At 43.9% G+C, this 13,628-nt stretch overlaps 1 protein-coding gene across 2 annotated transcripts in view; it reads left to right on the top strand.

Annotated features, from left to right (window-relative positions):
• Positions 1–13,628, top strand: part of LOC121585682 (low density lipoprotein receptor adapter protein 1-A) — a 34,170-nt gene that overhangs the window by 13,345 nt on the left and 7,197 nt on the right. For both annotated transcript variants that reach the window (XM_041902009.2, XM_041902010.2), the window contains 5 exons: positions 2,879–3,021; positions 3,456–3,568; positions 4,406–4,520; positions 11,383–11,455; positions 13,226–13,321. In XM_041902009.2, coding sequence (XP_041757943.1) covers positions 2,879–3,021; positions 3,456–3,568; positions 4,406–4,520; positions 11,383–11,455; positions 13,226–13,321 — 540 coding nt within the window. The remainder of the gene's footprint in view (positions 1–2,878; positions 3,022–3,455; positions 3,569–4,405; positions 4,521–11,382; positions 11,456–13,225; positions 13,322–13,628) is intronic.

The following is a 13,628-nucleotide window of genomic DNA, read 5'->3' as shown; positions in this document are numbered from 1 at the left end:
CCCCATAATGGCAAAGAGAAAACAGGTTTTTAGAAATGTATTAAAAATAAAAACGTATTTACATAAGTATTCAGACCCTTTGCCATGAGACTCGAAATTGAGCTCAGGTGCATCCTGTTTCCATTGATCATCCTTGATGTTTCTACAACTTGATTGGAGTCCACCTGTGGTAAATTCAATTGATTGGACATGATTTGGTAATGCACACACCTGTCTATATAAGGTCCCACAGTTGACAGTGCATGTCAGAGCAAAAACCAAGCCATGAAGTCGAAGGAATTGTCTGTAGAGCTCCGAGACAGGATTGTGTTGACGCACATATCTGGGGAAGGGTACCAAAACATTTCTGCAGCATTGAAGGTCCCCAGGAACACAGTGGCCTCCATCATTCTTAAAAGGAAGAAGTTTGGAACCACAGTACAACGACACTAAGCACACAGCCAAGACAACGCAGGAGTGGCTTCAGGACAAGTCTCAATGTCCTGGAGTGGCCCAGCCAGAGCCCGGACTTGAACCACATCGAACATCTCTGGAGAGACCTGAACATAGCTGTGCAGCGACGCTCCCCATCCAACCTGACAGAGCTTGAGAGGATCTGCAGAGAAGAATGGGAGAAACTCCACAAATACAGGTGTGCCAAGCTTGTAGCGTCATACCCAAGAATACTCAAGGCTGTAATCACTGCCAAAGGTGCGTCAATAAAGTACTGAGTAAAGGGTCTGAATATTTATGTAATATATATATATATATATATATATATATATATATATATATATATATATATATATATATATATATATATATATATTATTTATTTATTTATTTTTCTTATAAATTTGATAAAATTTCTCAACCTGTTTTTGCTTTGTCATTATGGGGTATTGTGTGTAGATTGGGGGGGGGGGGGAACAATTTAATCCATTTTTAGAATAAGGCTGTAACGTAACAAAATGTGGAGAAAGTCAAGGAGTTTGAATACTTTCCGAATGCACTGTATGCCTTAGGGATGGGTAATTTTGATGGGGGTGGGGGCCACAGAAAACCAGAACTCATCATGAGGGGCCGCAGTGGCTCGGGGTCTGCGTAGCCACATCCATGCCCCCCCCCCCCTTCAGACACACAAAAGATAAAGAATGAGAAAATGGCCTTCAAGAGTTAATATTACTCACTGTCCCCCTGTTTGGCTTTCAGAAGTAGGATGAAGTTACTTAGACACTGGGTCAGATTTGCGCCTTCAGTTTTACGGTTAAGGTTTAATTTGCCTGGCTACCCATCCATTGGCTCCAGCCAATTTGTAACGGTTTTGACTTGAGATTATTGTTTGTAGGGGTGCCAGGTAGTTTGTGCCTACCAGAGAAAATATAGATTTCTCCTTTTTGGTTGTGTGGGAATGAGTCCCGCAGCTGATGCTGTCTATTTAATAGGGAATTAAAAGGCAAGCGTCCTATTGGCAGGAGAAGCACTGAGACGGTTCAGACAAATTCAGGGCCGTCACAAATTGCCACGCCCGTTTCTTCTCCGTGACGATAGATGGAGCAGTAGGCTAGAAGTCGTCAGGTTTTCATAGCTGGTCCGGGATCTGTGACGATGGATAACTTACCCCATCTTATCTGGAAAGATGCGTCTCTTTCTCTTATCATGTCAAGGTTCAAGGTTCAACACTTTGTTTTTTTGTTTTTTTGTCCTCCTTTTTCCCCCTCAATCTTTTGCCCTCTTTTACAGGTCAGCTATAGGTTAGTTCTGACTAAAAGTATTGATGATTAAACAGCAGGATCATTACACGTGCACATTGTGCTGGGGACAATAAAAGGCCACTCTAAAATGTGCAGTTTTGTCACACAACACAATGCCTGCCACACAGGGTTTTTGAAACCGTTTCAGATGGAAACCAGCTTATTTACCTTTTACGGGACTTTGTTTTGAATATCATAAACTCCACAAATTCATGACAGACCAATACTGACGCAACAGAAAACACTATTTCAGAAGCAGACAGACAGATGTAGCCACCTGTATCGAACTTATACATAATATTGACCCTGTTCTCAAACATGATTGAATATAATCGCTGAACTTTGACCCACTTAGCTGCTTGGGAACTGGACGGATACAGAACAACCTGGAGGTCATGACCTTCTACTTATAACCCCATAGAGGATTTATCTCTGTTTGACTGCCTATTCTTTACCATCTTATAACCTCTGAACTCACTCCCTACGCCTCTCTCTTTCTCACTCCCTACGCCTCTCTCTTTCTCACTCCCTACCTCTCTCTCTCACTCCCTACCTCTCTCTCACTCCCTACCTCTCTCTCACTCCCTACCTCTCTCTTTCTCACTCCCTACCTCGCTCTCTTTCTCACTCCCTGCCTCGCTCTCTTTCTCACTCCCTGCCTCTCTCTCTTTCTCACTCACTACATCTCTCACTCCCTACCTCTTTCTCACTCCCTACCGCTCTCTCTCTCACTCCCTACCTCTCTCTCTCTCTCTCACTCCCTACCTCTCTCTCTCTCACTCCCTACCTCTCTCTCTCTCACTCCCTACCTCTCTCTCTCTCTCTCACTCCCTACCTCTCTCTCTCTCTCACTCCCTACCTCTCTCTCTCTCTCTCACTCCCTACCTCTCTCTCTCTCTCTCACTCCCTACCTCTCTCTCTCTCTCTCACTCCCTACCTCTCTCTCTCTCTCTCACTCCCTACCTCTCTCTCTCTCTCTCACTCCCTACCTCTCTCTCTCTCTCTCTCACTCCCTACCTCTCTCTCTCTCTCCCTACCTCTCTCTCTCTCTCTCACTCCCTACCTCTCTCTCTCTCTCTCTCACTCCCTACCTCTCTCTCACTCCCTCTCGCTCTCTCACTCCCTACCTCTCTCTCTTTCTCCAGAACTTCCTGAGAACTGGACAGACATGACGGAGACTGTTGTAGATGGCATGACCTTTAACCTCCGTCACCTAGGCATGACCCTGGTGGATCAGCCCAAAGGAGAGGACCTATCAGCAGCTGCTGTCAAGAGGATTGTTGCCATGGTGAGCTGTGATGTCATACAGGAAGTAGGAGAGACTGGAAGTTCAAAGGACAGGAAGTTCCTAAGCACATGATTTAGATTATGATTATTTCTGGAGTGGCTCTTGATTGCTTCTGCTCTCAAGAACAGCATTTTTTTTGTTAAGTACTTTAAGATGACTGAATAACGTGGCCTGCTCTTTAGAAAACAATTGTTAGTTATCTCACCCTTATTGGTATCATTTATATTGTTGATCATATTTTATCTTAGATCTATTATCAGTAAGCATTGCTCTATGATGATATATCTTTTGTGAAATTTTAAGATCTTCATAAATGATCTTCGTCTCTCATTATTGTTATTATAATAATCTCTTATTGATCCAGGCCAAAGCCATTAGGAAAATTTGATTTGTAATGAATCAATGTTCTCTGTCATCAACTCTATCCTCTCCAGGCCAAAGCGGGAGGTAAGAAGCCTCAGAAGGTGTCTCTGAAGGTTTCTCCTCAGGGTATTATGCTGTACGACAGTCTGAACAACCAGCTACTAGACAACATCTCCATATACAGGTAGGGGTGTGTGCTGTGCATCGTGGTTGCAAATTAAAAAAAACATATGACCTACTTATTGTTTTTCTATGGAGGAGAAACCTGAGAGGGGGAGGTTGGAAGGAGAGGGGGAGGTTGGAAGGAGAGGGGGAGGTTGGAAGGAGTGGCGGAGGTTGGAAGGAGATGGGGGAGGTGGGAAGGAGATGTGGGGGAGGTGGGAAGGAGTGGCGGAGGTTGGAAGGAGTGGCGGAGGTTGGAAGGAGTGGCGGAGGTTGGAAGGAGTGGCGGAGGTTGGAAGGAGTGGCGGAGGTTGGAAGGAGTGGCGGAGGTTGGAAGGAGTGGCGGAGGTTGGAAGGAGTGGCGGAGGTTGGAAGGAGTGGCGGAGGTTGGAAGGAGTGGCGGAGGTTGGAAGGAGTGGCGGAGGTTGGAAGGAGTGGCGGAGGTTGGAAGGAGTGGCGGAGGTTGGAAGGAGTGGCGGAGGTTGGAAGGAGTGGCGGAGGTTGGAAGGAGTGGCGGAGGTTGGAAGGAGTGGCGGAGGTTGGAAGGAGATGGGGGAGGTGGGAAGGAGATGTGGGGGAGGTGGGAAAGAGGAATGTTTTGGAAAATACAGCTCCCTACAGGAGACCTGATCTGCTCCCTACAGGAGACCTGATCTGCTCCCTACAGGAGACCTGATCTGGGCAGAGCTGGGTGGCCACACACACACACACTCAGCCGGAATGTTTGTTCCCATACATTGACCAAGCTTTTATGGCATCCTGGTTTGTCACGGAGGACACTTGCCATTTGAACCATAACTGTGACCTCTCTGACTTTATTTTGCCCTCTGACCTTTAACCTTTGCCCTGTGTCCTGCAGGATATCCTACTGCACGGCGGACAAGCTGCACGACAAGGTGTTTGCCTACATCTCCCAGAACACCCTCAACGGAACACTGGAGTGCCACGCCTACCTCTGCTCCAAGAGGAAAGTGGTGAGTCTGAACTGGCACACAACAACCCCTATAATCTGAAAGGACTGGATGGGTGTAAGCACTATTCTAATGGCTCTGCTTAGTCTACAGGAGGTCTAACTGGAGTTTTTAACTGTCCAGCTGTCTTTCAGATCTGTGAACACTAAAGGGAAGGGGTTAGACACAGAAATGCATCCAAGCCATAGAACAGGGTTGAACAACCCTCCTACTATAACTACAGGTGTGCAGGGTTTTGTTCCAGTCCTGCTCTAACACAGCTGACTCTACTAATCAGCTGCTCAACAGGACTTTGAGCAGCTGAATTGGGCGTATTGGAGCAGGGCTGGAACAAAAGCCTGCCTTTTAGAACATGTTATGCGTTTGCCTCCAAGATAACCGTTCCCCAATCCCCCCACATGTGACTGTAGACTTCTCGTTCTGTTTCTCATTCCCCCCAGGATAAAACATTAGGTTTCACTCCTCCTTGTTCTCCTTCAACTTCCTGTGTTGCTGGGACTCCTCTCGTCTTCCCTCCTAACTCACCCTGCCGTCTCTCTCGTATAACCCAGTACTCTCTTTCACAAGGCTTTCTCCCCCCCCTCTCTGCAGGAGAGGAGAGCGATTGGATACTTATGACCTTTGACTGTCCGCAAACACTGTAGCACTCCTAACTGTGTGTGAATGTATCCACAGTGGTGCGTTTATATGCTTTGCTACTGACAAAATCATTTGTTACAGGCGATCAAGGTTGACAAGGTCGTTGAAAGTAAACGATGCCGGTGATATTTTACATCTAGATGTCAATGTATGGTTCGATAAAGTCGTCTTTTAAAACGTTTTCTCTTTGGCCCCAAGGGTAGCTCCAATGACAGTGGCTTTGACTGTTAAAGGAATAATCCACTCAAACTACCTATTGGTATTTTTTTCATTAGTTTATTCAGTCCCCAAAAAAAAATCACATGTCTGTCTGAGCATTGAGGGGTGGTTCTGGTGTTGTTCAGAAGTATAATTTGATTGCTCTGCTCAGTTTGAATATTTGGCCATGTTGATTTTGTATTTGGGTCATTTATAAAATGTGACCTCTGTGGTTTAGTACTCTACAGCAGTGGTATTCAAACTTTTTCAGAAGGGACCTCCATTTTATTTCGCACGATTTTCAGGCGACCCCACCCCAAACCCCAAGTTCTTGAGAATGGAGCGGCCATTTTACGGGCTCCTGACCAATTCACTATTTTGCGTTGATCTTTACTTCTTCTTCTCTTTTTTTTTTTTACATAATGTTTCCGCCATTTCCTATGACCGAAAAATAGCTTCTGGACATCAGAACAGCGATCACTAACCTCCGATTTGGCTGCGCAGGACATACTGCTCACCCCGGACCAGGCCCTGATTCCAGACACTCCTATTGGCCAACGTACAATCACTAGAGAACAAACTGGACGAACTCTGTTCCAGACTATCCCATCAACCGGACCTGAAGAACTGTAATGTCCTGTGTTTCTAGGAAACTTTGCTGAACAAGGACATTTACAATATACAACTAGCTGTTGTTTTCTTCTTCTATGCATCAGCAGGACAGAACGGCAGCGTCGGGTAAGCTCAAGGGAGAGGGGTTGTGTGTCTCTTTAACAGCTGCTGCGTGATCTCTAATATTAAGGAAGTCTCAAGGTTCTGCTCGCCTGAGTTAGAATACCTCATGATAAGCTGTTAGACCATACTATTTGCCAAGAGAGTTTTTATCTATTTACCACCACGAACCGATGCTGGCACTAAGACCGCACTCAACGAGCTGTATAAGGCCATAAGCTAACAAGTAAATGCTCATCCAGAGGCGGCACTCCTAGTGGCCGGTGATTTTAAGGCATGGATCAGCTTTAATATTCTACTTCCAGCTTATATATATATATATATATACATTTTACGGACACAGTATGTTTTACAATAGTTAGTCTTACCTAATTTCTACCAGCATGTCAACTGTGCAACTATAAGTGAAAAAACTCTAGATCACCTTTACTCCACATACAGAGATTCATACAAAGCTTTCCCTCGCCCTCCATTTGGGAAATCTGACCATCACTCTATCCTCCTGATTCCTGCTTCAAAGCAAAAACTCAAACAGGAAGTACTAGTGACGCGCTCAGTACGGTTTTGCTAGTACAGATTCAATATGTTCCCGGGACTCATACGATGGCATTTGAGGAGTTTACCACTTCAGTCACCGGCTTCATTAATAAGTGCATCGATGACATCGACCCACAGTGACCGTACGCCCAATCAGAAGCCATGGATTATAGACAACATCCGCACTGATAAAGTTAAAAGGCTAAAGCTATATAGTATATAGGCCAAAGCTGCTGCTTTCAAGGAGCGGGACACTAACCCGGACGCTTACAAGAAATCCCGCTTTGTCCTCCGAACCATCAAACGGGCAAAGCGACCAAACAGGACTAAGATCGAATCCTTCCACATCGGCTCTGGTGCTCATCAGATGTGGCAGGGCTCGCAAACTATCACTGATTTACAAAGGGTAACCCAGCCGCGAGCTGCCCAGTGACGCGAGCATACCAGATGGGCTAAATGGCTTTTAATGCTCGCTTCGAGGCAAGCAACACTGAACCATGCGTGAGAGCACCAGCTGTTCCGGATGTCTGTGATCACGCTCTCCGTAGCCGATGTGAAAAATACCTTTTTAAACAGGTTAACATTCCCAAGGCCGCAGGGCCAGACGGATTACCAGGACGTTTACTCGGAGCATGCGCTGACCAGCTGGCAAGTGTTTTCACTGACATTTTCAACCTCTCCCTTACCCAGTCTGTAATACCTACATGTTTCAAGTAGGGTTGGGCGGCATCCAGATTTTCATACCTTCTTTACCATACCGGGGTATACGGTAATACCGTTTAAAATATATATATTTTCCCTCAACACAGGGGCCCCTCAGGGGTGCGTGCTTAGTCCACTCCTGTACTCTCACGACTGCGTGGCCTCACACGACTCCAACACCATCATTAAGTTTGCTGACGACGATGAGACAGCCTATAGGGAGGAGGTCAGAGACCTGGACAACAATCTCTCCCTCAATGTCAGCGAGACAAAGGAGCTGATCGTTGACTACAGGAAACAGAGGGGGCTGAAGTGGAGCGGTTCGAGAGCTTCAGGATCCTTGGGTGTCCACATCACTAAGGATCTAGCATGGTCCAAACACACCAACACAACTGTCAAGAGGGCACGACAACGCCTCTTCCGTCAGGAGGCTGAAAATATTTTGTATGGACCCTCAGATCCTCAAAAAGTTATACAGCTGCGCCATTGAGAGCATCTTGACTGGCTGCATCACCGCCTGGTATGGTAACTGTTTGGCATCCGACCGACCGCAAGGCGCTGCAGAGGGTAGTACATCACTGGGGCCGAGCTCCCTGCCATCCCTGGACCTCTATACCAGGCGGTGTCAGAAAAAGGGCCCTACAAATTGTCAGCCTCCAGCCACCCAAGTCATAGACTGTTCTCTCTGCTATTGCATGGCAAATGGTACCAATGCACCAAGTCTGGAACCAACAGGACCCTGAACAGCTTCTACATCCATGCCATAAGACTGCTAAATAGTTAGCCCGGGTAGCTATTTGTTTAACTATTTAACTATCTGTATTGACCCCCTTTTTGCACTGACTTTTGACTCCTCTCATACGCTGATGCTACTGTTTTCTATCCTTCACTTTATTCCTAGGTGTATGTACATATCTACTGCAATTACCTCGTACCCCAGCACATCAACTCTTTACTGGTACCCCGTGTACAGTGCCTTCAGAAAGTATTCATACCCCTTGAATTATTCCATATGTTGCTGTGTTACAGCCTGAATTCAAAATGGATTAAAAAAAATAATAATAATAATTCTCACCCATCTACACACAATACCCCATAATGACAAAGTGAAAATGTGTTTTTAGATAATTTTGCCAATTTATTGTAGATGAAATACAGAAATATCTAATTTGCATAAGTATCACACCCCTGAGTCAATACTTTGTAGATGCAGTGATTACAGCTGTGAGTCTTTCTGGGTAAGTCTCTAAGAGCTTTCCACAACTGGATTGTACAACATTTGCCAATTTATTATTTTCAAAATTCTTCAAGCTCTGTCAAATTGGTTGTTGATCATTGCTAGACAATCATTTTCAGGTCTTGCCGTAGATTTTCAAGTAGATTTAAGTCAAAACTGTAACTCGGCCACTCAGGAACATTCGCTGTCTTCTTGGTAAGCAACTCCAGTGTAGATTTGGCCTTGTGTTTTAGGTTATTGTCCTGCTGAAAGGTGAATTAATCTCCCAGTGTCTGGTGGAAAGCAGACTGAACCAGGTTTTCCTCTAGGATTCTGCCTGTGCTTAGCTCCATTCCGTTTATTTTTTATCCTGGAAAACATCCCAGTCCTTAACGATTACAAGCATACCCATAACATGATGCAACCACCACTATGCTTGAAAATATGAAGAGAGGTACTTAGTGATGTGTTGTGTTGGATTTGCCCCAAACATAACACTTTGTATTCAGGACAGGTTAATCCCTTTGCCACATTTTTTGCAGTATTACTTTAGTGCCTTGTTGCAAACAGGATGCATGTTTTGGAATATTTTTATTCTATACAGGCTTCCTTCTTTTCACTCTTATCTGTAATTTAGGTTAGCATTGTGGAGTCACTACAATGTTGTTGATCCGTACTCAGTTTTCTCCTATCACAGCCATTAAACTCTGTAACTGTTTTAAAGTCACCATTGGCCTCATGGTGAAATCCCTGAGTGGTTTCCTTCCTCTCCGGCAGCTGAGTTAGGAAGGACGCCTGTATCTTTGTAGTGACTGGGTGTATTGATACACCATCCAAAGTGTAATTAATAACTTCACCATGCTCAAAGGGATATTCAATGTCCGTTTAAAATAAAATTGTTACCGATCTACCAATAGGTACCCTTCTTTGCGAGGCATTGGAAACCCTCCCTGGTCTTTGTGGTTGAATCTGTGTTTTAAATTCACTGCTCGACTGAGGGACCTTACAGATGTGTGGGGTACAGAGATGAGGTCATCATTCAAAAATCATGTTAAACACTATTATTGCAAACCGAGTGACTCCATGCAACTTATTTTGTGACTTGTTAAGCACATTTATACACCTGAACTTATTTAGGCTTGCCATAACAAAGTGGTTGAATACTTATTGACTCAAGACAGTTCAGCTTTTCATTTTTTATTAATTTGTAAAAATGTAGGAAAACATAATTCCACTTTGACATTAACAAAATGTGGAAAAAGTCAAGGGGTGTGAATACTTTCTGAATGCACTAGCCTTGTTATCGTTACTCATTGTGTATTTATTATTACGTGTTTAACTTTTTTTTTAAATATTTTTCATATTTTCTTTCTCTCTGCATTGTTGGGAAGTAAGTATCAAGCATTTCACTGTTAGTCCACACCTGTTGTTTACCAAGCATGTGACACATTTTACATTTACATTTTAGTCATTTAGCAGACGCTCTTATCCAGAGCGACTTACAGTTAGTGAGTGCATACATTTTTCATACTGCATCAACTCGTTACATTTTTTGATTTTCACGTCAACAAATAACCTTCATTACAAAAGGTATTTTTATTTGTAGACCCCAATGCAATTCCTCCGCGACCCCATTAGGGGTCATGACCCCGATAATGAATGCCACTGCTCTACAGTCTTTACAAAACTACTGAACAAACTACTGAACAAAACTACTGAACAAAACTACTGAACAAAACTACTGAACAAAACTACTGAACAAAACTACTGAACAAAACTACTGAACAAACGCAGACCATGACGCCATACACATGGTCTGCGGTTGTGAGGCTGGTTGGATGTACTGCCAGATTCTCTAAAACGATGTTGGAGGCGGCTTATGGTAGAGAAATGAACATTAAATTCAATGCCAACAGCTCTGGTGGACGTTCCTGCAGTCAGCATGCCAATTGCACACTCCCTCAACTTCAGACATACAGTGCCTTCGGAAAGTATTCAGACCCCTTGACTTTTTCCACATTTTGTTACATTACAGAGTTATTCTAAAATGTATTAAATAAAAACATTTCCTCATCAATCTACACACAATACCCCATAATGACAAAGCGAAAACAGGTTTTTAGGAATCTTTGGGGGGGACAATTGAATCAATTTTAGAATAAGGCTGTAACCTAACAAAATGTGGAAAAAGTCAAGGGGTCTGAATACGTTCCCGAAGGCACTGTGTATATAGTGTTGTGTGACAACACTGCACATTTTAGTGGCCTTTTGTTGTCCCCAGCAGAAGGTGCACCTGTGTAATGATCATGCTGTTTAATCAGCTTCTTGATATGCCACACCTGTCAGGTGGATGGATTATCTTTGCAAAGGAAAAATGCTCACTAACAGGGATGTAAACAAATGTGTGCACACAATTTGAGAGAAATAAGCTTTTTTTTGCATATGGAACAATTTCTGGGATATTTTATTTCAGCACATGAAACATGGGACCAACACTGCATTTACGTATATTTTTGTTCAGTGTATTTGAATTGCTAATGGGAATAACACATGATGTGGCAAGGTACAATTAGCTTTTTTGAAAGTCGTATATCTTGGAAACTTGATTGCTGACATGAAAAATATTTTTTGGACTGTATGGAGAGTAGACTATTGAAAAAAGAACATTATTCCTTTTAATACATGTTGATGTTTTTATGTAGCATTAGAACAGCCCAATCTCCCCCAAGACCGGGGCAGGGATTGGCTTTCAGTGTCCTTTTGATTGCTAATGAAAGTTAATGTTGTGTCATTGGGGCTTCTAGCATTATAACAGTTTGTGTATGGTATGTTTCTCCATAGGCCCAGGCAGTGACTCTGACGGTAGCACAGGCCTTTAGAGTGGCCTTTGAGTTCTGGCAGGTTGCCAAAGAAGGTAGGCGCTATACATTGAGGGGGGGAAAAAAGTATTTCATCCCCTGCTGATTTTGTACATTTTCCCACTGACAAAGACATGATCAGCCTATAATTTTAATGGTAGGTTCATTTGAACAGTGAGAGACAGAATAACAACAGAAAAAATCCAGAAAAACGCATGTCAAAAATTATAAATTGATATGCATTTTAATGAGGGAAATAAGTATTTGACCCCTCTGCAAAACATGACTTAGTACTTGGTGGCAAAACCCTTGTTGGTAATCACAGAGGTCAGACGTTTCTTGTAGTTGGCCATCAGGTTTGCACACATCTCAGGAGGGATTTTGTTCCACTCCTCTTCTCCAGGTCATTAAGGTTTTGAGGCTGACGTTTGGCAACTCGAACCTTCAGCTCCCTGCACAGATTTTCTATGGGATTAAGGTCTGGAGACTGGCTAGGCCACTCCTGGACCTTAATGTGCTTCTTCTTGAGCCACTCCTTTGTTGCCTTGGCTGTGTGTTTTGGGTCATTGTCATGCTGGAATACCCACCCACGACCCATTTTCAATGCCCTGGCTGAGGGAAGGAGGTTCTCACCCAAGATTTGATGGTACATGGCCCGTCATCCCTTTGATGCGGTGAAGTTGTCCTGTCCCCTTAGCAGAAAAACACCACCAAAGCATAATGTTTCCACTTCCATGTTTGACGGTGGGGATAGTGTTCTTGGTCATAGGCAGCATTCCTCCTCCTCCAAACACGGCGAGTTGAGTTGATGCCAAAGAGCTCCATTTTGGTCTCATCTGACCACAACACTTTCACCCAGTTCTCCTCTGAATCATTCAGATGTTCATTGGCAAACTTCAGACGGGCATGTATATGTGCTTTCTTGAGCAGGGGGACCTTGCGGGCGCTGCAGGATTTCAGTCCTTCACGGCGTAGTGTGTTACCAATTGTTTTCTTGGTGACTATGGTCCCAGCTGCCTTGAGATCATTGACAAGATCCTCCGTGTAGTTCTGGGCTGATTCCTCACCGTTCTCATGATCATTGCAACACCACGAGGTGAGATCTTGCATGGAGCTCCAGGCCGAGGGAGATTGACAGTTATTTTGTGTTTCTTCCATTTGCGAATAATCACACCAACTGTTGTCAACTTCTCACCAAGCTGCTTGGCAATGGTCTTGTAGCCCATTCCAGCCTTGTGTAGGTCTACAATCTTGTCCCTGACATCCTTGGAGAGCTCTTTGGTCTTGGCCATGGTGGAGAGTTTGGAATCTGATTGATTGATTGCTTCTGTGGACAGGTGTCTTTTATACAGGTAACAAGCTGAGATTAGGAGCACTCCCTTTAAGAGTGTGCTCCTAATCTCAACTCGTTACCTGTATAAAAGACACCTGGGAGCCAGAAATCTTTCTGATTGAGAGAGGGTCAAATACTTATTTCCCTCATTAAAATGCAAATCAATTTATAACATTTTTGACATGCGTTTTTCTGGATTTTTTTGTTGTTATTCTGTCTATCACTGTTAAAATAAACCTACCATTAAAATTATAGACTGATCATTTCTTTGTCAGTGGGCAAACATACAAAATCAGCAGGGGATCAGATACTTTTTTTCCCCTCACTGTACAAACCCAATTACACATAACCCTGGAGATGGGTACGTGCGCACACACACACACACACACACACACACACACACACACACACACACACACACACACATTTACACAAGGTGACATTTTTGTATTTCTGTGTGTGTGTTGACGTTAGTATTTTGTGTGTCTTGTAGAGGAAGAGAAGGGAGTGTTGTCCGGCTCAGCTGGAGAAGCAACCAGCAGCTCCCAGTCAGAAAGATCAAACAGCCTGCCTAGTCTCAAAGGAGAAAGTAAGGTGATACACACGCACACACACAGAGAGAGAGAGAGACACAGGCTGCGTTTACACAGCTCTTTTCCCCAATTGGTATTTTTGACCAATCCGATCAGCTCTGAAAAAAGATCTGATGTAATTGGTCAAAAGACCAATTTAGTGGAAGAAATATCAGAATTGGGCTGCCTGAATTGGACTGCCAGCCACAGAGACACGCTGTCTTTATCTGATGCAGACACAAAATACCTTGTTTATAGGATAATGTTATCTTCTCTCTTCCTCCCCTGACCAATAATAATGTGACTCACTCAGTCGAGCTGTTC

This window comes from Coregonus clupeaformis, chromosome 17 (genome assembly GCF_020615455.1).
Source record: "Coregonus clupeaformis isolate EN_2021a chromosome 17, ASM2061545v1, whole genome shotgun sequence".
Lineage (NCBI taxonomy): Eukaryota > Metazoa > Chordata > Actinopteri > Salmoniformes > Salmonidae > Coregonus > Coregonus clupeaformis.
This window is presented reverse-complemented; position numbering and strand designations above follow the sequence as displayed.